The sequence below is a fragment of the Amblyraja radiata genome, chromosome 13 (assembly GCF_010909765.2).
Source record: "Amblyraja radiata isolate CabotCenter1 chromosome 13, sAmbRad1.1.pri, whole genome shotgun sequence".
Lineage (NCBI taxonomy): Eukaryota > Metazoa > Chordata > Chondrichthyes > Rajiformes > Rajidae > Amblyraja > Amblyraja radiata.
In genome coordinates, this window is record NC_045968.1 from 35,007,356 (window position 1) to 35,032,387 (window position 25,032).

General features: G+C 47.3%; 1 protein-coding gene across 3 annotated transcripts in view; it reads left to right on the forward strand.

Annotated features, from left to right (window-relative positions):
* fndc3b (fibronectin type III domain containing 3B) overlaps nucleotides 1–25,032 on the forward strand; it is a 173,103-nt gene that overhangs the window by 146,836 nt on the left and 1,235 nt on the right. Inside the window, exons 26-27 of one of the 3 annotated variants that reach the window (XR_004413788.1) lie at nucleotides 3,780–4,453; nucleotides 4,610–8,111. Coding sequence is in view for 1 of the 3 variants with exons in the window: in XM_033031744.1 (XP_032887635.1) it covers nucleotides 3,780–4,091 (312 nt within the window). In the remaining 2 variants the exon portion in view is untranslated. Of the gene's footprint in view, nucleotides 1–3,779; nucleotides 8,112–25,032 lie in introns of those variants that run through there. The other 2 variants (XR_004413787.1, XM_033031744.1) reach the window with 2 other exon arrangements.

Consider the following 25,032-nt stretch of genomic DNA (forward strand, 5'->3'; position numbering starts at 1 on the left):
ACAAAATGCCAGAAGAAGTGTTCGAGGGATACAATTACAGTGTTTAAAAGATGGGTGCGTGGATAACAAAGGTTTAGAGGGATGTGGACCAGATCCAGGCAAATAGGAATAGCTCAGGTAACCAACTTTGTCAGTATGGACATGTTGGGCTGAAGGGCCTGTTTCCATGCTGTACAACTATATGACCACTCACAAGGGCCTGATTCTGTTTGAAATAAATATTAATCACACCAATATCTATTTATTTGTGTCGGTGTGGACGTGCTTTTACTATTGTTTACTGTATAGCCATGGTTTACGAAAGCACTATTTTGGGCTAGTGTAGGCAAATGATAATTACGTTAATTACAGGCGCATTGTGAACAGCACTATACAGGGTACAGAATGTGATGTGATTACTTAAACCCCTTTGACAGGAACAATATAAGTGTGCGTAGAGCAGAAAATGAGTGCGTCTGACTCATACCGTGAATCAAATGCCTGCAGGTTGACTTTAATGCTTCGTTCCATTTCAGTTTCAGTCCCAGACTGAAAATTGCCAGTGACAGATAGAGTACAAAATGATTCCTTTCAGACTTAAACATCTAGGTTTTTGTGTGGTCTCGGAGTGTGATCAATGATTGACTCTGTTCCAAGGAGAAGCTTGATCCTACTGCCGTAGTGGACACTTGTTGGTGTTGGTCCATGGGTTTCAAGATCAGTTCTTCAGTCGGTCGTAGAACCATAGCGTCGTACAGCTCATTAACAGGCCCTTCGGCCCAATTTATTCATGCTGACCAACATACCCCATCGACACAACTCCCACTTGCCTGCATTTGGCCCATATCCTTCTCAACCTATCCTATACATGTACCTGGCCAAATGGTTTTTAAACATTGTGATAGTATTTGCCTCAACTACTTCCTTGTTCCATACGTCTATCACCCTTTGTGTAGAAAGGTTGCCCCTCAGGTTGCCTTTAAATCTAACCCCCCCACCCACCTTAAAAGAGTTGTGGGTTCGAGACCCATTTCAGATCAGAAATCTCAGTTCTCGGGTTAAATCCAAACATCCAGGATCCCATGTGAACCTTCCACATCAATCTATCCTGGATGTGAACCTTCCACATCAGTCTATCACGCAGGACATTGTTGAAACTCTTGCTGAAGTCCATGTAGACTATTGCCCTACCGTCATCAGTCCTATTGGCCACCTCTTCAAAATTCTCAAACAAGCCCACACACTAAGCCATGCTAACACTTTTTTTTATCAGTCCCTGCTTTTCCAAATGTATTTAGACCCTATCACTGCACTTCCCATTCCCACACTGACCTTTCTGTCCTGGGCCTCCTCCATTGCCAGAGTGAGGCCAAACGCAAATTGAAGGAACAACATCTCCCATTTCACTTGGGTAGCTTACAACCCAACAGTATGAACATTGTATTATCTAATTTTAAGAACTTCTGGTTACACTCCCCTCCCCCCCCCCCCCCCCCTCCCCCCCCCCCCCTCCCCCCCCCCCCCACCCTTGCCCTTTACCTCCACCCCAGTCATTTTACCAGTTCCACAGTTCTCCACATTGTTTTTCTTGAGATCACACCTTCTCGAACCAACAATGGACCAACCAGGTCATTTGTTGCCGGCCATATTTGGCGCTGGTCTTTCTTGCCTCCAGCTCTTCACCTCCCCATCACCCCCAACTTTTAGTCTGAGGAAGGGTCCCAACCTGAAACATTACCCATCCTTTTTTTCCAGAGATGCTGCCTGGCCCGCTGAGTTACTCCAGCCCTTTGTGTCTATCTTTCCCACCTGTGATGTTAGGCTCACCGGCCACTAGTTCCCTGGCTTGTCTTTGTAGCTCTTCTTATAGAAAGGTGCAACATTAGCCACATTAGTCTTACCCAGGACTAACTTTGATACAGCTATCTCCACCAGGGCACCACATTTCTTCCCTGGCTTCTCACAGTGTCCTGGGACACACTTGGGCAGGTCCGATCGACTGATTCACACATCATTGGAGCAGAATTAGGCCATTCAGCCCATCTAGTCTACTCTGCCATTCACTCGTGGTCGATCTATCTTTCCCTCTCAACCCCATTCTCCTGCCTTCTCCCCATAACTCCTGACACCTGCACTAATCAAGAATCTGTCAATTCCCGCTTTAAAAATACCCAATGACTTGGTCTCCACTGCCCTCTGTAACAATGAATTCCACAGATTCACCATCCTTTAACTAAAGATATTCTCCTCATCTCCTTCCTAAAGGTATGTCCTTTTATTCTGAGGCTGTGCCCTCTGATCTTAGACTCTCCCACTAGTGGCAACACCCTCCCCACATCTTAATGATTGCCAATGTATCCTACTCTAGATAGGTTTCAAGACTTCACCATTCCATAAACCTGAAATCCCTCTCTTCCATGACCGGAGGAGACATTGTCATTTACGACCTCGCCCATCTCCTGTGGATTCATACATTGACAAACACACTGATCCTTAAGAAGCCCACTTCTCTACCGAGTTACTCCTTTGCAAAGGTTGTTTGGAGAATCTATTCGAATTTTCCTTGTCTGCCAAAGCTATCTATCTGTAGTAAAGAAAGCAAACTCAATGCTAGCATTTATTTCACAGAGGGCTTGTATTCAAAAACAGGGATGTAATGTTGAGGCTCTATAAAGCGCTGGTAAGACCACATTTAGAATATTGTGAGCAATTCTGGGCAACATATCTGAGGAAAGATGTGCTGCCTCTGGAGAGGGTCCAGAGGAGGTTTATAAGAAAGATCCCAGGAATGAGTAGGTTGACCTATGATGAGCGTTTGACGGCACTGGGCCTGTTTTCGCTGGAGTATAGAAGAATGAGGGGGGACCTCATTGAAACATACAGAATAGTGAAAGGCTTGGATTGAGTGGATGTGGAGAGGATGCTTCCACTCGTGGGAGAGTCTAGGACCAGAGGTCATAGCCTCAGGATTAAGGAACATTCTTTTAGGAAGGAGCTGAGGAGAAATGTATTTAGTCAGAGGGTGGTGAATCAGTGGATTTTATTGCCACACAAGGCTGTAGAGGCCAAGTCAATTGATTTTTTTCAGGGAGAGATAGACAGATTTTTGATTAGTACAGGTGTCAGAGGTAATGGGGAGAAGGCAGGAGAATGGGGTTAGGAGGGAGAGATAGATCAGCCATGATTGAATGGTGGAGTAGATTTGATGGGCCGACTGGCCTAATTTTACTCCTCTCACTGACGACCTTATGATCTCATGTCCTCTATTTGTTTGCCTCCTAAGAGTTTTAGTTTAGTTTATTGTCACGTGTACCGAGGTACAGTGGAAAGCTTATGTTGCGTGCTAACCAGTCAGCGGAAAGACAATACATGATTACACTCAAGCCGCCCACGGTGTGCAAATACAGGACAAAGGGAATAACGTTTAGTACATGATTAAGTCCAGTAAAGTCTGATTAAAGATAGTCCGAGGGTCTCCAATGAGGTAGATAGGAGGGTCTGGTCACCATATCCTTCTCCCATACCCATGACAATGTCTAGGAGTTCATTTGGTCCCAACTGCCTACCTCTGACATATGCCTCCTTAATCTTGATGAGAGCTTCAATATACTAAAGAATTACTTAGTAATTGTACTAATCTAATGGGTTAGAGAGCGGGGCAGTGGGATTAGTGTGGGATTGATACAGGGCTGTGGGGAGAGAGCAACACAGTGGGATTAGTGTGGGATTGACACAGGGCTGTGGGAAGATTACTGTGTGATGGATACAGGACTGACTGCTTTCTCTGTTGCTTCCCACAGGTGTACAAGGGCGAGGAGACATCATTCCAGATCTCCGGCCTCCAAGCCAACACAGACTACCGTTTCCGCGTCTCGTGCTGCCGCCACTGCCGGGACACGTCCCACGAGCTGACCGGACCCTTTAGCCCCTCGGCCATCTTCACGCTGCGGAGGAAGGAGAGCCCACCCGCCAGTGAGCTGCGGACTGTGGAAGCGGCTCAGATGCGCGGGGTGCTGGCCAGTGACGAGCAGTTTGCTGCCCTCATCCTGGCCGGCTTTGCCAGCCTCTCCATCTTCATCGCCTTTATCCTGCAATACTTCATCGTAAAGTGATGGAGGAGCAATCCAAAAACTCCCACTCACAATTCTTGAGGTATAAACTTAGCTGATACTAGTGCCAGCCCAACTCATTTATATCTTCCATTTCTTGACTCGCTATTAATCCACCTTTTATTTTCCAATTTTGTTATCGATTTTTTGTTGATGTTTCATTTTGTTGACCTTCCTCCCTCCAGCCGAGTCCCAGTGCAGGCACCAAAGTCATTCCTCTCAAACCCTTCTCCAGAGCGGGCTGAGGAGCATACAATGGCCCATCCAGACTGGTGGTTGCCCCCTGCCTGCCCACCGCCTTGTGCCCTCTGCCCCATCTCTATGGGGTAAGTTGAGGTTCCCCTCTGCCTTCCTCGTGGGGTAAGGTCCCCTTTGCCCCCATCTGGGGTAAGATGGAATTCCTCTTCTTCCCTCGGGCAAGGTGCAGATCCCTTTCTCCTTTGGGGAAAGATGGAGATTCCCTTTGCTCCTCCCTGGGGTAAAATGGGGGACCTCTTTGCCCATCTCTTTGGTAAATTAAGGGTTCACTTTGCCCCTCTCTGGAGTAAGGTGGAGATCCCTTTGGAGTAAGATGGAGGTTTGTTCTACCTCTCTCTGGGATAAGGTGGCCCTTTCTCCCTCCCCTTTGGTGAGATGAGGGTCATGAGCAAGGTGTGACCAGTTCATCTCACAGCCTCTACTTGTATGGTCTTTGTGTTTTTTTTATACGTACACATATAAATATATTAAAAATATATATATTTTTGAGTAAAGCCTCCACATCGGGAGGAGGTCCATACAGGAGAGGACAAGCCCTGAATATCTCTACACTGAAGGGAAAGGCTGGGGCCACTGTACAAAAGGGTTGGAGGGTGTAGAGAAATGGTCAGTGGAGGGACCATGGTGGTTGGGAGGCAGTCTCCCCAACATCTCCCATTTGGAAACCGAGTTGCTCCATGGCTAGTGCCCAGCCTCGTCCCACCACCCCCAACTCATGTGGTGTTCACTTTGCCATAGAGGCGAGGAAACACTTTGAGTGTGGTTGCATGAGTTGGGATGAGATGGATGAGGAGATGGAGGGGGAGGAGGGTGGGTGAGGGGCGTTGGAAGAATGTGGGGTGGTCTCTCTCTGCGAACCCCAACCTCGTCCTTCTCCTCACCCGTGGTCATCTCAAGTCTACGAGCCAAACGGTGAAGCCCCCACTCCAGACGTTGGGTGGGATACTGCCATTGAGCTTCAAACTGCCTTTAACTAACCATGCCTCATAATGACACGTAGTCCAATTGGGAACCTGGTGCTGCTCGCCTTCCAGGTACCCTCTCCCCCACCCCTCCCTTCCTATGCACACCTTCACCCCTATCCCCCCACCCTACCTCCATCACTCTCCCCTCCACCCTTTGGAGATCCAACCAGCCACTGCCAGGTGTCCACCCTGTCTCTGAATGAGGGTGGCAGATTGTGTGGGGGGGTGGGGGGGGTTAGTAAGGAGGAAACTCACCCCTCCCACTGCCGGCCAGCCTACACCCACTCGCCCCTTCCCCCTCTGATGCTGGCTGCCTAAGGGTCTACACTGCCCCTCCACTCACACCCCACCTCTCATTTCCTTGCTGTTCCCTTCCCCAGCCCCCACCCCCCCCCCCCGACACAGGCTGCCTTGGGGTCCACACTACCCTCCACTCCCAACCCCCCTCCCCTGCCCTCCGTTTCGTGCTTCTCTCCTTCCCCCCCCCCAGACACGGGCTGCCTAGGGGTCCACACTGCACCCCCAATTCCCCCTCGCCTTCCCCTCGTCCCAGAGGGAGTTGGGTGTCTGAGGCAGTTCCGAGGGGCTGAGGGAACTCTGGGGTTCCTGGATGGACAGGGGTAGAGGCAGCAATGGTGGGGTTGGGATTGGCATTGTTGTGGTCTTCTCCAGCCACGCCCATTGTCCACACCCTGATCCTGTCGCCTCCATCCTGGGGAGACTGGACTTCCACGCCATTCCCCTCAGATCCAACAGCTGCCGACGATGAACTCCCCCGCCACTCTTGCCTAAAGTACCCATGTGGTACTTTGGCTGAAAGATCAGCCTGAGGATATTGTGGAGCTGGAAACCCACAGGAGAAATAGAGTTACAGTCATACTGCATGGAACCAGGCCCTTCAGCCCAACCCATCCATGCCGACCAAGATGCCCTATCTAAGCTGGTCCCATTGGCCCATATTTGGCCTCCAAGACCTTGCATAATTGAAAATTGTTGTATGAACCAAAGCAAAACCCGAGTTTGTCGGGTAGTAATGCCAGCCCTTTGTATCCAGTCTTTGAGTGGAATTGAAGTAATAGGCTCAGGCAGCCATTTTGGAAAGGGGTATCCCAGCATGAATTTGGCTCAACACTACCCCCTGATTGGTGGAGGAAAGCCGTTGCTATGGAGGTGCTCTGGATGGAGTCCATCGCTAACCAAAGGTCCCAGCTACGCCGTACCGCAAGAGAGCGCAGGCCAAAGGCCTGTCGTTGTTTGCACTTTTATCTTTCTGCTCCAGACCAGCCTTAGAAATTGGAGGGGAATAGTGGAGGTTCTCTCTGGATCTCTTCAGAGTGGTTGGGTAGATCCTGAGGGTAGGAGACGGGTCCTGGGTTGAAATTCAGGACCTTGACCACGGTGCTCCCTCAGCACTGCACTGGGAACAACAGAGATTATTTTTTGGGGCGCAAGTGGGACTCAAGCCCAGGACATTCTGAAGACCTGATCAATGGCCAACGAGTGTGAGCAGAAGCATAGGGAGAGATTGGTAGCCCACATCAATGGCCAATATCCTAAATATCAAGCACCCGCACAACAATCAAGCTCCCAATGACAGTTGAGAAACAGGTCCACCAAGTCCATGCTGACCATTGATATATCAACGTTGGCCTCGAGAAATGGGGGTTGTCGTTGCAGAAGAAGTCAGACACCAGTGTAGCCTTGTGGCATTTAAGACCTGGGTTCTGCATGTCCTAATTTGTTGTAGTCACCCACTGTATTGGGACGGGAGCAATGGTGACGGGACCACCGTCTGTCGGACATCTGTGCGGGCAGCGTCTAAAAATGTAAGCTCTAACCTCAGCTGAACCACCCTTGAAGATCTGGCAGCTATTTACCTCACCCAGTGGCCACAAGATAGTTCAGAGGACGTGAGAGAAGGGCCCTCAGGACTGTGGTTGGCATGGGGTAGGGAAGCAGTGACTGTTCCTACCATTGCTACCCAGTTGAAGAATTCCCACCCCTCCTCTCACCGGACCTCTCAAACCATTGAAACCGAACCTCCTTGAGACAACGGTACTGCTGATTGGTGGCAAATTCTTGTCCCTCAAAGACTCCTGTTAACCTATGCCTCATCCAAGGTGCTATATAAATGCAGCTGGTTGTTGTTTGCTCCAGTTCCTCGTCTTCTGTGTTATTTGCTTCCTGGTGCTACCTTCTGCCATTGAAACCATTGTGTGCTGTGGCCCTAGTGGAGGGCAGAGTGAACAATGGCCACGAATGGCAATTGAAGTAATTCTTCAGTGAATGCCTTATCCTGCAACATAAAGCCTTGTACCATCAGCCACCAACCTGAGGCAGTCATTCCATTCCCCACCATCCCAGGCATCTTATGCCATGTTGGGACCGTCCACATCCTACCCCTCCACCAGGCACGGTCACAGAGAATGGACAGAGCCCCATGCTCACTCCATCTGATAGATCTTTGGGGCAGATCTCCGATCCGTGGTCCGTCCACCTCCCTCCCACTCTCCGATGCACAGTGGCTCCACCCTGCACAACGCAATGCAGTTAGCACAGAGTACAAAGTGCTGGAGTAACTTCATAGGAGCAAAATTAGGCCATTCGGCACATTGTCCACTCCGCCATTTGTTCATGGCTGATCTATCTTCCCCTTTCAACCCCATTCTTCGGCCTTCTCCCCATAACCCCTGACTTCCCGACTCATCAAGAAACACCTTTACTATCTCAGCGGGTCAGGCAGCATCTCTGCGGAATATGGACGGGTAATGTTTTGGATCAGGGCCCTTCTTCATCAAAGGTGCTGTACCTGTCTCAAAACGTCACCTATTGATGGTCTCCAGAGATGCTGCCTGACCCGCTGAGTTACTCCAGCACTCTGTGTCTTTTTGGTAAACCAGCATCTTGTTTCTACACTGCAGTTGGGTTTAGGTTTATTATTGTCATGCGTACAGAGGTACAGTGAAAAGCTTTGTTTTGCATGCTGTCCACGCAGATCAGATAATGCCATACATAAATACAATCAAGCTAAACCCCTCAAGATACAGAGTGTCGAATATAGATCTCAGCATTGTAGCACGTCAGTTTCAGAGACAAAGTCCAGTGTCTGCAACAGGCTGTAAGGACTCAGAAGGACCAGGGCATAGGGCACATGGGAACACCACCACCTGCAGGTTCCCCTCAAGTCTCTCTGTCACAGACAATCCTGACCTGTAAACATGTGTCATCGAAGGGCAACACAGTGGCACAGCAGTAGAGTTGCTGCCTCACAGCGCCAGAGACCCGGGTTTGATCCTGACCTCGGGTGCTGTCTGTGCAGAGTTTGTACGTTCCCCCTGTGGCCACGTGGGTTTTCTCTGGATGCTCCGGTTTCTTCCCACATCCCATAGATGTGGGGGTTTGTAGGTTAATTGGCCCTCTGTAAATTGCCCCGAGTGTGCAGGGAGTGGATGAGAAAGTGGGATAACATAGACCTAGTTTGAATGGGCCGATGGTCGGCATGGACTCGGTGGGCCAAAGGGCCTGGCTCCCTAAAACTACAGCGTGCTGACGATCAAGGCACGGACTGACGGATGGACTGTCTACCTCTCAGGAGTCATCCCCACACTCCTGGACATGTCTGAGACTTGGACTATCCATTACAGTTCAAAACACTGGAGAGAAATCACCAATACCATCGTCACAAGATCATCCTTAGCCAAAGCAGAACCACTGGCCTTCTCTCAACATGTTGTTCTGACTGAACTAAACTAGTCATGCGGTCTTTCTTTGCGTATGGTTCTCTTTGCTCATCTCTCTCTCTTTCTCCTTTGAAATGGCTCATCTCTCTCTATCTCTCTCTCTCTCTCTCTCTCTCTCTCTATCACTCTATCTTTTTCTGTCTCTCTTCCTTCATCTTTTTATCATTTCTCTTTCTCTAAATGTGTATCTCACTCCCTATTCCCTTATCCCCCCCGCCTCTCTTTAACCCCTTCATTGGACCCTACTTGGTGTTCCTTCCATGGGTGGACTTAAGAAGAGACATGGGGATGGGAGGCAAGCTTTTAATGACAGACCTGAAAGCGTGGGAGTGGATGGGTTAAGTGAACGATTCCACACGACATCTCCATCCATGATTCAATAATACGCGGCTCGGTACAGTGAAACTCTTTGTCCTTGCATACGACCCGGTAAAATCATACAAGACCCTGGTCCCATCCATCACATCACCTTTCCTTGGTTATGACCCTAAGCTGGATTCCAAGTCAGAGCTATGGTGTGGGAGCGGGATCAATGCTCGGCGTTGGCAGCACCGTAGCGCAGCGGGTAGAGCCGCTACCTCGCAGCGCCAAGGATACACGGGTTCGATTCTGACCTTGGGTACTGTCTGAGTGTGCGTGGGGAATTTGCACGTTCTCCCTGTGGCCACTTGGGTTTCCTCCGGGTGCTCTGGCTTCCTCCCGCATCCCAAAGACGTGTGTGTTTGTAGGTTAATTGGCCCTCTGCCAATTGCCCCCAGTCTGCAGGGAGTGGATGAGAAAGTGGGTTGACATGGACCTAGTGTGAACGAGTGATTGAAGGTCGGCATGGACTCGGTGGGCTGAAGGGCCTGTTTCCATGCTGTATCTTTCAATCAATCGCAGCCTGCAGGAGTGGCGAGAGGCAACCTTCCACTGTGGACACATTTCTGAGATGGTTTTGGGGGGTGAAAACCAAAAAAATAGAGAGAGGCCGCAAAATTGGAGCCCCTGCTCTGAATACCGCACCTCCCCTCCACGCCCCCCCCGCCCCCACCCCGAACCCAAGACTGGGGGAAGGATTCCAGCATTTAATTCATTTCTTATTTATACTTTTTATTGCATTCAGTACTTTAAATGAAAAAAAAAGCCAATTACAGTGCAATCCTATTATTTATTGTAAGTATGCTTATGTACTCATTTAATGTCCTCTCGAGTCGCATTAATGTTTATTTTGTTGTGTGTCTGTCTTTCGTTTGTTCCTACTTTACCAGACACTTGCCATAGGTGTCTCTAGGTTTTAGTTATGTTAGGCTTTGGATCTCAAATGCAGAGACGTTTTATTTTCTATCCCATGTTAGTGCGTGCGCACACGTGTGTCTCTGTGCGTTTGTATGTGTATGTGTGTGAGTGTGTGCAAGGATCACCAAATGCATTATTCCTGAATGAATTGTTTACACATAACCTGCCTTACAACCATATTGTTTTATTTTGCATGTGTTTGGGGGGGGGGGGGGGATGGGGAGGGTATTATTGCCTATCCAAAGCTGCACAGATTATCGATATACATCGACAGACACTATCTGCAAGGGCCCAACCAGTGGGGGGGGGGGGGGGGGGGGGGGGGGAGCTAAGGCAAGGTTTCGCCAAGGTTTCGCCTCTCCCTTTAATATTAATTCCCTCTCGATCTTCTCTTTCCCCCCAAAATCGCCGTAGGTGATTCCGCACCTCAGCTGATGTAGCAGAATATTAGACGTGACATAGTTAATTTCTCGCTATCCTTTCCATTATTTACGGATACCGTGCTTGATAAAAGCAGTCACAACACATAGTTGCATTTCAGCAATTTATTTTATTTGAATTAAGGATAATCCTCTATTACCAAAGCATCAGGCTTGACTGCTTTAACTTTAAAAAAAAAAATTTAAATCATTATTTGTGTTATGTGAATCTTGCTTTTTAATAGTCTTTGAGGTCCCTCATATCCACGGCACTCATAGCCTCCAAATGAACATAAGATGGGGTTTTTTTTTAAATGGACTCTTTTAGAACTTTTCTTTGTTCTCTATTACGACAAAAAGCTTGCTTCTACCAAACGGCACAGCAAAACTCAACACTACAAATCTGCCTCGGATTTCATCCCCGCTCTACCTGCCTTGATTTGATTCCTGAGTTAGTGATTGATGTGAGATACCAGACCACGAGGTGTTAGCGCACATGTCTGGCCGCCTTTCAGTTAGCACGGCCGATGCCATGGCAAGGAGAAGTACTCTTCAGACAAATCTCTTTCTAATATTGTTTCATTGTTGTCGAGATGCTGAGGAAGATCCCGTCAGCATTAAAACCTCCACTCCTGGCATCAAGCACCATTAATGCTCAAACTTACCCTCCTGCCTCCTCCCTCTCCCTAACCATCCCCCCTCCCCTCCCCTCCCCTCCATACCCAGCCGTCTGACATTCCTTCCCCCACTCCCCTCCCTCCTACTTTGAGAACCAAATTTTCTTCCCACCCTCCCTCCCTCCGGCATTGACTCTCCTCAAAAATTAACCTGAACTTTGACAAGTAAAATGCCTCTCTTCTTACCTCAAGTGTTGATCTACATTCCAAGCTTTTCATTAAAATGGTAAATAGAAATGAAATCATAAGCATTTGTATTGTAAATTTTAGATTATTTCATAAGCATTATATAAAACTCTCGTATCAATTTTAATGTATAGATTTTGCAAATACTACCCTATGTATGTAAGACTAAACCTTATCTGTAGCGTATATATGTAATATATTTATGCCCAAATAAATGTTTTAATTCTTTCTGGTATTACATCGATCCTTGTTTGACTGTATTAACATGTCACTTAGAACATGGAACAGCACAGGAACAGACCATTCGGCCCACAATGTTTATGCCAAGCTGAACTGATCTCATCTGTGTACATATGATCTATACCCCTCTATTCTCTGGACTTCCATGTGTTTATCCAAAAGCCTCTTAAACGCCACTATCGTATCTGCCCGCACCACCACTCCCGGCAAGATGTTATTGGCACCCACCACAGTGTACAAAAGCACCCTGCACATCTCCATGAAACCTTCCCTCTCTCACCTTCTAGCAATGCCCTCTGTTGTTGACATTTCCACTCTGGGAGAAAGGTTCTGACTGTCTACCCTATCTGTGCCTATCGTAATTTTATATAATTCTATCAAGTCTCTCCGCAACCTCCGAAGTTGCAGAGAAAACGATCCAAGTCTGTCCAATCTTTCGCTCTAGGTAATACCCACCAATCCAGGCAGCATTCTGTTTCACTGTTGCTACTGAATCTCAGCCAAAGTTTACAGCCTTCAAGGATGAAACGTTATCTTTTCCTTTATACGGACTGTTCTAAGGCTTAACCTTTGCCCATGGCCACATTGCAGGATTGTGAAGATACATTGTGAAGATACACAAAGGCCACGCGTAATAGCATTCATAGCAAAAGGATTTGAGTATAGGAGCAGGGAGGTTCTACTGCAGTTGTACAGGGTTTTGGTGAGACAACACCTGGAGTATTGCGTACAGTTTTGGTCTCCTAATCTGAGGAAAGACATTCTTGCCATAGAGGGAGTACAGAGAAGGTTCACCAGACTGATTCCTGGGATGTCAGGACTTTCATATGAAGAAAGACTGGATAGACTCGGTTTGTACTCGCTAGAATTTAGAAGATTGAGGGGGGATCTTATAGAAACTTACAAAATTCTTAAGGGGTTGGACAGGCTAGATGCAGGAAGATTGTTCCGGATGTTGGGGAAGTCCAGAACAAGGGGTCACAGTTTAAGGATAAGGGGGAAATCTTTTAGGACCGAGATGAGGAAAACATTTTTCACACACAGAGTGGTGAATCTCTGGAATTCCCTGCCACAGAAGGTAGTTGAGGCCAGTTCATTGGCTATATTTAAGAGGGAGTTAGATGTGGCCCTTGTGGCTAAAGGGATCAGGGGGTATGGAGAGAAGGCAGGTACAGGATACTGAGTTGGATGATCAGCCATGATCATATTGAATAGCGATGCAGGCTCGAAGGGCCGAATGGCCTACTCCTGCACCTATTTTCTATGTTTCTATGTTTCTTTAATGGTGTCCCCTTGTGATCATGGTGAATAGTCATATCAATTGTCCCAGACTCACATCCATAAAATATAGCAGATTTAGGCCATTCAGCCCATCGAGTCAACTCCACAATTCAGTCATGGCTGATCTATCTTTCCCTCTCAACCCCATTCTCCTGCCTTCTCCCCGTAACCTTTGATGCCCTTTATGAATCAAATGACTTTCTAATCATTGGGACCCATCAATGCCCTGAGCATCTATTCCATCTCCCACCGGCTGCAGTATACAGAAAGGGTGATGCAGCGGGTAGAGCCGCTGCCTTGCAGTGCCAGAGACCCGGGTTCGATCCTGACCTCGGGTGCTGTCTGTGTGTGCAGTTTGCACATTCTCCCTGTGACCGTATTGGTTTCCTCCAGATGCCCTGGTTTCTTCCCACATCCCAAAGACGTGCGGGTTTGTAGGTTAATTGGCCCTGGAAATTGCCCCAAGTATGTAGGGAGTGGAAGTGAAATTGAGATAACATGGAATTAGTGTGAACGGGTGATCACAGTAAATTCACCCCAGGTTGGGAACCCTTGATTTAGAGGAATATGAGCCAAATGAAGGCAAAGGAGATTCGCCCAGAATGCCAACTTGGACAAGTTGGGCTGAAGGGCCTGTATCCATACTATTTTGATCTTTGACTCAATAAATTAATCTTATCCTCTCATAAATTGAGAGATTGCTATATTTCAGTAAACTCACCATGACGTTTGCTTATAATACAGTTTTGGATTGTTTGTTGCACAATTTTCCAAAAAAATGCCTCAATGTCTGGAGACTGAGAAATTAGAAGACAATTTAAAATCTTATTTACGTGTGTGGTTTATTTATCGGGATAGTGAAGGTGACTCTTCAGAGAGTGACATTCATTAATCTATCGTCATTATCTCTTATCGTTTATCATTATCTCCTTTTCATTACCCTTAGATTTCAGATAGGGCAAGAGTAATATTGTAATCAAGGGATGTATTAATATGCATCTGGACTGGCCAAACCAACGTAATATAAACAGTACAGAGGATGAATTCCTGGAATGTATACAAGACCGGTTTTGAAGATCGACCAGAGAACAGTCTATTTGAGATCTTGTTCAGTGCAACAAGGAAGGATTCATTAGTGACTTACACCAAAGGGATCCCTGGCACCCTAACACGGCAGAACGTCATATTTAGTTGGGAAATGAAGTCGTTGAATTTGAAACCTGAGTTTTCAACCCAAAGGTGGAAGGGGCATGTCAGCTCGGGTAGATTACAGCAAGGACTGTTGGCAAGTATTAAAATAAATAACACATGATTTGTACATTTTTGGCAGTCCCGTATGGTACAGAAGCTCATGTTCTAACCGTTTGTTACAGGAGAGATTGAAGATTGAATTGAATATAAGGAAAGTACTCATAGAGTTTCCAGAACCCGAGGATTTGCTTTGGGATGGCAGGTGAATCAATAAAGGGATTGTTGCCTTTCATGTTGTAGGGGTGGAGTACAGGAGCTCTGATGTCTTATGCAGTTCTCTCGGGCCTTAGTGAGACCATACCTGTGGTGTTCTCTTGAGTTTTGGTCTCCATACCTAACGTGAGATGCGTTTGTGGCTGTCTGTGTTTTCAAGGGCTTTTGTTTGAGTGTGTCTCTACTGGAGGGGCAGTGCCAAGTTGTATGTGTTTGTGCTCACTGGCTTGTGCATGAGCATCTGTCCTGTGTGTGTGTGTGTGAGAGAGAGAGAGAGAAAGTGTGTGTGAGAGGGAGAGTGTGTGTGTGTTAGAAAGTGTTTATGCATGTGTTTGTGTGAATGTGCGTGTGAGAGAGAATGTGTATGTGTGTGAATGTGTGTGGTGCATGTTAGTATGAGTCAGTGAGAGTGTGTGAGTGAATGAGTGTGAGTGAGTGTGTGTGTGTGTGTTTAAGTGAGTGTGTGTGTGTGTGTGTGTGTTTAAGTGAGTGAGAGTGAGTGAATGAGTGAGTAAATCAGTGTGTGTGTGTGTGAGAGTGAGTGAACGAGAGAGAGAGACAGACAGACGGACAGACAGACAGAGAGACAGTACCAGTACGTGAGTCCTCTCCCCACCTTAATGCCCCCAGTGTGATGATGTGAAGCCGCCTCTGATCGTGGAGCAGGGTGCTGTCGATGGTGTGTGTGGAATCACTCACAATCACACACCCACTCAGGGTAACTGTGTACCATTCTGTGCACTTCACCCCTCCATTAAACAGCCCATGAATCAACCAAACTGCAAACATTTATTAAAAAAACAGTTTTCTTATTCGCAAAAGGCAACGTGCAGATAAAGCATTTTTCATCGATTTAATCTCCTGTCAAGCAGTGAGTCAGAGAATCCCTCTCCTCCCAATTCCATCCTTACTGAGCCTGTTAGTTTTGTTTAGCACTCAATGTGTAATTTTTTATACGCCTGCATTTTTGCTAAAGATTTCTGTCTACTCTGTCTATGCTTCAACAGAGTGTGGAAAACATAAGCCTTTTGCCAAGTGCGATACCAGGGTAGAAAGTGGAATCGTGGGAGTCCGTTTGAGCCCTGTGGCCCATCCTAACATCCAAAGAGATGATGTAAATAAGTCCTAGGTTCCAAGTCATAGGAGCATTGGCCAAGGCATAATCGCATGGGCCAAGGCAGGCTGAGCATAAGTGTTGTAAGTGCTGCATTGGGATCTTGGAGCCTTGTATGTCAGGGAAGGTAAGGCTTTGCTTTCATGTTTCAGTTGAAAAAAGACACCTCTGTCAGTGCCGTTCCCTCTCAACCTACATGTTATTGTTGGGTCTCCACACATGGAATGCCATGGTATTACATTTGGTTATGGCAGACATTCAGCAATAACGGACACCATTCTCCCCCTATGGTCCGTTATAATGAGGGTTTACTGTACATTTGATAAGGAACGAACAAAAGATCTCAGCACACATGACAAGTTGCCTGACGAACCTGTGGGGATTCTTTGAGGAAGTAAATAGCAAGATGGGTAAAGGAAAGTCTGTGGTTGTTGTTTACCTGGATTTTCAGAAGGCCTTCGATAAGGTCAATCAATCAATCAATCAATCAGTTTTATTCGTCACATTGCACATTCACAGTGCTGCTGTAGTTTTGGGAGCAACAACAGCAGCAGGAGCTTAGCAAGAGATACGACTGATTGGCTCTAGCCCAAGTGGGAGGAGAGAAGTGAAAACAGTTTCAGTGCTGGGAAAACAGTTGAAAACTGAGGAATTTGGTTTGTAAATTGGTAAATCAGGCAATTTATCAGTCAATTTAAGCAAGACTGCTCTTAGCGAGCGGCAGTGAGTGAGCGGCCCTGTGAGAAAAGTGTGAGTCTTTGGCTCGAGAGGCTTCGGCGAGGAGACGAAAGAAGGAGATGTCAGGCAAGCTGATTCAGTGCGATGCTTGCAGTATGTGGGAGGTCAAGGACACCGCCGGTGCCTCTGGCTGCTACAAATGCGAGAAGTGCATCCAGGTAGAGCTCCTGAAGGGCCGTGTTGGGGAACTTGAGAAGCAAGTGGATGACCTCCGGTTCGTCCGAGAAACGGAGTCGTTCCTCGACAAGTCCTACAGTACGATTGTTACACCTAAGGTACTGGAAGAGAGAAGGTGGGAGACAGTGAGAACGGGAGGGAAGCATGGAATGCCAACTTCCCCGGGTGTTGTACCTCTTGTGAACAGGTTCACCCACTTAGAAGCTGTCGGGACAGAAGAGGTGTTTACACTGGGCGACGGACTGGCTTGTGATGCGAATAGGGCTGTTGAGCCAAAACCAAAAAGGCCTAAGGCAGGCAACGCCATTGTAGTGGGAGACTCCATTGTGAGAGGTACGGACAGGGGTTTCTGCGGCAACAGACGGGATGCGAGGATGGTGTGCTGCCTTCCTGGTGCCAGGATCCAGGATGTCTCGGACAGAGTGCAGAAAATCCTCAAGGGCGAAGGTGAACATCCGGAAGTGGTAGTGCATGTCGGCACAAACGATGTCGGAAAGAAGGGGATGAATATTCTGCAGCGTGACTTTAGAGAGCTCGGAAAAATGCTGAAAAGCAGGACCTCCAGGGTTGTTATCTCCGGTTTGCTTCCAGTTCCTCGTGCTGGCGAGAGCAGGAACAGGGAGATACGGGACCTGAACGTGTGGCTGAGGAACTGGTGCACGGGGCAGGGATTTAGATTCTTAGATCACTGGGATCTGTTTTGGGGTAAGGGGGAGCTGTACAAAAGGGACGGATTGCATCTTAACAGGTGTGGGACCAGCATTCTGGCAGGCAGGTTTGCCACTGCTACACGGGTGGCTTTAAACTGAATAAGGGGGGTGGGGTGTCGAATGGGCTAGTGGAGGATGGAGTTAAAGGGAAAGGGTTTCTTAAATGTGTGAGCGTAGAGACAGAGGGGTGTAAAATGAGGGTAGAAGCAATAGGTAGCAAGGTGAAAAGTAAAAGTGGCAGGCCGGAAAATCCAGGGCAAAAATCAAAAAGGGCCATTTTTCAACAAAGGTGTACGAGTGGTGTAAAAACAAGCCTGAAGGCTTTGTGTCTCAATTCAAGGAGCATTCGTAATAAGGTGGATGAGTTGAATGTGCAGATAGCTATTAATGACTATGATATAGTTGGGATCACGGAGACATGGCTCCAGGGTGACCAAGGCTGGGAGCTGAACATCCAGGGATATTCAATATTCAGGAGGGATAGAGAGAAAGGAAAAGGAGGTGGGGTAGCGTTGCTGATTAGAGAGGAGATTAACGCAATGGAAAGGAAGGACATTAGTTTGCAGGATGTGGAATCGGTATGGGTAGAGCTGCGAAACACTAAGGGGCAGAAAACGCTGGTGGGTGTTGTGTACAGGCCACCTAACAGTAGTAGTAAAGTTGGAGATGGTATCAAACAGGAAATTAGAAATGCGTGCGACAAAGGCAAAACCGTTATAATGGGTGACTTCAATCTACATATAGATTGGGTGAATCAAATTGGCAGGGGTGCTGAGGAAGAGGATTTTTTGGAATGTATGCGGGATAGTTATCTAAATCAACATGTAGAGGAACCAACGAGAGAGCAGGCTATTTTAGACTGGGTATTGAGTAATGAGGAAGGGTTAGTTAGCAGTCTTGTTGTACGTGCCCGCTTGGGCAAGAGTGACCATAATATGGTTGAGTTCTTCATTAGGATGGAGAGTGACATTGTTAATTCAGAAACAATGGTTCTGAACTTAAAGAAAGGTAACTTTGAGGGTATGAGACGTGAATTGGCCAAGATTGACTGGCAATTAATTCTAAAAGGGTTGACGGTGGATATGCAATGGAAGACATTTAAAGACTGCATGGATGAACTACAAAAATTGTTCATCCCAGTTTGGCAAAAGAATAAATCAGGGAAGGTAGTGCATCCGTGGATAACAAGGGAAATCAGGGATAGTATCAAAGCGAAGGATGATGCGTACAAATTAGCCAGAAAAAGCAGCATACCGGAGGACTGGGAGAAATTCAGAGACCAGCAGAGGAGGACAAAGGGCTTAATTAGGAAAGGAAAAATAGATTATGAAAGAAAACTGGCAGGGAACATAAAAACTGACTGCAAAAGTTTTTATAGATATGTGAAAAGAAAGAGATTAGTTAAAACAAATGTAGGTCCCTTGCAGTCAGAAACAGGTGAGTTGATCATGGGGAACAAGGATATGGCGGACCAATTGAATAACTACTTTGGTTCCGTCTTCACTAAGGAAGACATAAATAATCTGCCGGAAATAGCAGGGGACCGCGGGTCAAAGGAGTTGGAGGAATTGAGTGAAATCCAGGTTAGCCGGGAAGTGGTGTTGGGTAAATTAAATGGATTAAAGGCCGATAAATCCCCAGGGCCAGATAGGCTGCATCCCAGAGTACTTAAGGAAGTAGCTCCAGAAATAGTGGATGCATTAGTAATAATCTTTCAAAACTCTTTAGATTCTGGAGTAGTTCCTGAGGATTGGCGGGTAGCAAACGTAACCCCACTTTTTAAGAAGGGAGGGAGAGAGAAAACGGGGAATTACAGACCAGTTAGTCTAACATCGGTAGTGGGGAAACTGCTAGAGTCAGTTATTAAAGATGGGATAGCAGCACATTTGGAAAGTGGTGAAATCATTGGACAAAGTCAGCATGGATTTACATAAGGTAAATCATGTCTGACGAATCTTATAGAATTTTTCGAGGATGTAACTAGTAGCGTGGATAGGGGAGAACCAGTGGATGTGGTGTATCTGGACTTCCAGAAGGCTTTCGACAAGGTCCCACATAAGAGATTAGTTTACAAACTTAAAACACACGGCATTGGGGGTTCAGTATTGATGTGGATAGAGAACTGGCTGGCAAACAGGAAGCAAAGAGTAGGAGTAAACGGGTCCTTTTCACAATGGCAGGCAGTGACTAGTGGGGTACCGCAAGGCTCAGTGCTGGGACCCCAGCTATTTACAATATATATTAATGATCTGGATGAGGGAATTGAAGGCAATATCTCCAAGTTTGCGGATGACACTAAGCTGGGGGGCAGTGTTAGCTGTGAGGAGGATGCTAGGAGACTGCAAGGTGACTTGGATAGGCTGGGTGAGTGGGCAAATGTTTGGCAGATGCAGTATAATGTGGATAAATGTGAGGTTATCCATTTTGGTGGCAAAAACAGGAAAGCAGACTATTATCTAAATGGTGGCCGACTAGGGAAAGGGGAGATGCAGCGAGACCTGGGTGTCATGGTACACCAGTCATTGAAAGTGGGCATGCAGGTGCAGCAGGCAGTGAAGAAAGCGAATGGTATGTTAGCTTTCATAGCAAAAGGATTTGAGTATAGGAGCAGGGAGGTTCTACTGCAGTTGTACAGGGTCTTGGTGAGACCACACCTGGAGTATTGCGTACAGTTTTGGTCTCCAAATCTGAGGAAGGACATTATTGCCATAGAGGGAGTGCAGAGAAGGTTCACCAGACTGATTCCTGGGATGTCAGGACTGTCTTATGAAGAAAGACTGGATAGACTTGGTTTATACTCTCTAGAATTTAGGAGATTGAGAGGGGATCTTATAGAAACTTATAAAATTCTTAAGGGGTTGGACAGGCTAGATGCAGGAAGATTGCTCCCGATGTTGGAGAAGTCCAGGACAAGGGGTCACAGCTTAAGGATAAGGGGGAAATCCTTTAAAACCGAGATGAGAAGAACTTTTTTTCACACAGAGAGTGGTGAATCTCTGGAACTCCCTGCCACAGAGGGCAGTCGAGGCCAGTTCATTGGCTATATTTAAGAGGGAGTTAGATGTGGCCCTTGTGGCTAAGGGTATCAGAGGGTATGGAGAGAAGGCAGGTACGGGATACTGAGTTGGATGATCAGCCATGATCATATTGAATGGCGGTGCAGGCTCGAAGGGCCGAATGGTCTACTCCTGCACCTAATTTCTATGTTTCTATGTTTCTAAGTGAAGTGCCACACTGTTAAAGAAGATGATAGCCCATGGTGCCAGAGGGAAGATGATAGCCCATGGATAGAAGACTGGCTGAATGGCAGAAGGCAAAGAGTGGAAAATTATGGCTCATAAACTTATAATAAACCAATACCATCACTATGCCTCCCCTGAGTTCCTCCAGCAGATTGTTTTTTATACCTTTGTTCTGAATAAACTCAGTGTCAGAGCCTCTACAGTGCCCTGAGTGGACAATTACACAGATGCTGAACATGATGCCAAGACCAACTCTTACCTACCAGCACGTAATCCATATCCCTCCTTTCCCTGATATCCACGTACCTGGGCGGCTAGGTGGCGCAGCGGTAGAGTTGCTGCCAGCGCTTGCAGTGCCGGAGACCCAGGCTCGGTCCCAACTACGGGCGCTGTCTGTGTGGAGTTTGTACTTTCCCCCCGTGACCTGCGTGGGTTTTCTCCGAGATCTTCGGTTTCCTCCCACACTCCAAAGACGTACAGGTTTGTAGGTAAATTGGCTTGGTGTGTGTGTAAAAATTGTCCCTAGTTTGTGTAGGATATGTGCGGGGATCACTGGTGGGTGCGGACGTGATGGGCTGAAGGACCTATTTCCGCACAGTATCTCTAAACTAGACTAGACTAAACTATAAACTAAACTAAACTGTACAAAAGCCTCGTAAACTCCGCCATCATATCTGATTCCACCACCATCCCTGGCAGTGTGTTCCAGGCTCTCACCACACTCTTGCCCCTTTCATCTCCTTTAACCTTTGCCCTTCTCATCTTACAGCTGTTCTCACTAGTGTTTATTTTTCAATCCTGGGAGAATGGTTCTGACCGTCTACCCTGTCTATGCCTCTCATCATTTTATAAAGCCTCTTGATTCTTGGATATCCCAAGCAATTTTCCACATTGCCAGGTTGAAGCTAGTTTTATCACTAAAATGGTGAATTGTATTATCGCTTTGTAGCTTCAGCCAAAACTATGATTTTTTTTAATGTAACGTCAAGTGCTTTGGCCGGTGACGTTCTGGCATAAATCGCTTCAAAATAATACTTTGTCAAGTGTCTTTCAACAATCCAAATGCGGCTCTGAATTCGCAGAATATTCCGTGATTGTGAATCATTCAAGGTACAGGCTTTGAGGACCAAATTCATCTTCCTCTGAACCTCTTTCAAACATTAGGGAGGATCAAATGTTGTTTATCCAATTCTCTCTTAATATCGTTGAGCATAAAATCTCCAAAATAAATACTGCTCACTCTTCCTTTAGTTTAGTTTAGTTTAGAAACATAGAAACATAGAAATTAGGTGCAGGAGTAGGCCATTCGGCCCTTCGAGCCTGCACCGCCATTCAATATGATCATGGCTGATCATCCAACTCAGTATCCCGTACCTGCCTTCTCTCCATACCCTCTGATCCCCTTAGCCACAAGGGCCACATCTAACTCCCTCTTAAATATAGCCAATGAACTGGCCTCGACTACCCTCTGTGGCAGGGAGTTCCAGAGATTCACCACTCTCTGTGTGAAAAAAGTTCTTCTCATCTCGGTTTTAAAGGATTTCCCCCTTATCCTTAAGCTGTGACCCCTTGTCCTGGACTTCCCCAACATCGGGAACAATTTTCCTGCATCTAGCCTGTCCAACCCCTTAAGAATTTTGTAAGTTTCTATAAGGTCCCCTCTCAATCTCCTAAATTCTAGAGAGTATAAACCAAGTCTATCCAGTCTTTCTTCATAAGACAGTCCTGACATCCCAGGAATCAGTCTGGTGAACCTTCTCTGCTCTCCCTCTATGGCAATAATGTCCTTCCTCAGATTTGGAGACCAAAACTGTACGCAATACTCCAGGTGTGGTCTCACACCAAGACCCTGTACAACTGCAGTAGAACCTCCCTGCTCCTATACTCAAATCCTTTTGCTATTTATTGTCACGTGTAGCGAGGTACAGTGAAAAGCTTTTGTTGTGTACGAACCAGTCAGCGCAAAGACAATACATGATTACAATCAAGCCATCCACAGTGTACAGATAGATACACAATAAAGGGAATATCATGAATAACGTTTAGTGCAGATAAAGCCAGTAAAGTCCGATCCAAGATAGTCCGAGGGTCTCCAATGAGGTGGATAGTAGTTCAGGACTGATCTCTGGTTGTGGTAGGGTGGTTCAGTTGCCTGATAACAGCAGGGATGAAAGTTGCCTGAATCACACCACCACAGCCGTGCTCTCATTTCACTCCTGCCATCAGGAAGAAGGTAAACTGTAACGTCCAGGTTCAGGAGCAGCTTCTTCCCTACAATCACTAGGCTGCTAAACACTACCATCTCCAAATAGGTCTCGAACTAGATAGACTTGGGGACATACATTTTTTTGTTTGTTTATTATCGAGTGCAATATTCACACTTCTGTTATGCTGCTGCAAGTAAGGATTGCATTGTTCTGTTTTGGGACACACGACAATAAAACACTCTTGAAACTACTGTCACAGAATGATATGGCGTGGAACCAGGCCCTTCAGCCCAACACATCCATACTGACCAACATGGCCCCTCTAAACAAGTTCCATTTGCAGGTTTACAAAAATAAGACACAAAATGCTGCAGTAAAGGGCCTGTCCCACGAGCATGCGACTGCATGCGGCAAGCGCGATCTAACGTGGTCGCTTGAGCCGTACGGCCTCGCGGGGCCGGTCCCACTTCGATCGCCAGAGCCGTATGGAGTTGTGCGGAGCCGGTCCCGACATCGGCTCCGAAAAACTGTCTAAAAATTTTGTGCGGAAACGGCCTGCCGGCCCGCAGCCACATTGGGGCCGTACGCATCGCGTCGACGGGCGTTCGCAGCGACTCAACAACGTACACAGCGTCTTGACGGCGTACGCCTAGCGCGAACTTCCCGCGGACTTCGCTCGAACTTCACGTCAACTCGTATGGGATCACTCGACCTCCGCGCGGCCCCCGCTTCCGGTTTGGTCGCACTTGCCGCATGCAGTCGCATGCTCGTGGGACAGGCCCTTAACGCAGCGGGTCAGGCAACATCTCTGGAGAACATGAAATTGTGTGTAGGGACTTCTTCGGACTGATTGGAGATGGAGGGGAAAGAAAGAAGTGAGAGAGGAGGGGCAGGACAAATGTGGATACATGAGGTTTCTATCTCAGTGATCTGTTGTCACGAGGTTAGGAAAGTGGCCTGGAGGAGCTTGATAGCTTAGATGTCCTGACTTAAGAACAGCTTATACCCCACCGCTATCTGACCTTTGGGTCGGTGCCCATCTTCAGACTGGGAGTGAAGAAGGGTCCCGTCCCGAAACATCACCTGTCCACGTTCTCCAGAGAAGCTGCCTGACCCGCTGAGTTACTCCAGCACTTTGTGTCTCATTTTTGGAGAGCAGCTGACTGTTTAGTCTCCATCACCTGTTTTTACATTATTGATAATGGGAGAACCTTCCAGTTCAGCAAATCTCTAACTCTCGACACCTGGATTTCTGGGAAACTTGCCAGAAATGTCTTTTTCCTTTTTGCATTTGTTTGGGATTCCCAGAAATCAGAGTTCAATGAGAGAGCCTGCCACGTGCCAGCGCAGATCTGGAGCCTTCACTGGTCAATGGCACACACCACTCCTGCTCCAGCAACCGGATCATCGCCAACACCGAGACACATCCATCAGGTGTGGGCTCTCAAGGGGCTCTCAGGGACTGGTTCGCTCTCCGTCCCACTGTAAGCCCAGAGGGCGAGAGATCAAAGAAGAATTCATCCAAGTGGGTGGGTGGATGGGTGGAGCTCGGTCGGTCGAAGGGCCTGTTTCCATGCTATTGCTCTGTGACTCAAGGAACATATGTGTGTGTGTGTGTGTGTGTGTGTGTGTGTGTGTGTGTGTGTGTGTGTGTGCGTGTGTGTGTGTGTGCGGTGTGTGTGTGTGTGTGTGTGGTGTGTGTGCGGGTGTGGGTGTGTGTGTGTGTATGGTGTGCGGTGTGCGTGTGTGTGCGGTGTGTGTGTGTGTGGTGTGTGGGTGTGTGTGTGCGGTGTGTGTGTGTGTGTGTGTGTTGTGTGTTGTGCAAGAGTGTGTGTGTGTGTGTGTGTGCGTGTGTGTGTGTGTTGTGTTGTGTGTGTGTGTGTGTGCGTGTGTGTGTGTGTGTGCGTGTGTGTGTGTGTGTGTTGTGTGTTGTGCAAGAGTGTGTGTGTGTGTGTGTTGTGCAAGTGTGTGTGTGTGTGTGTGTGTGTGTGTGTGTGTGTGTGTGTGTGTGTGTGTGTGTGTGTGTGTGTGTGTGTGTGTGTGTGTGTGTGTGTGTGTGTGCGTGTGTGCGTGTGTGTGTGTGTGTGTGTGTTGTGCAAGAGTGTGTGTGTGTGTGTGTGGGGGGGTGTCTCGGTGCATGCATGAGTGCATGCCTATGTGCCTGTGTATGCGTGTGTGTGCGTGCCCTTGTGTGAGAGTGTATATGTGTGTGTGTGTGTGAGGGTGTGTGTATGGGGCAGGGTGCTGG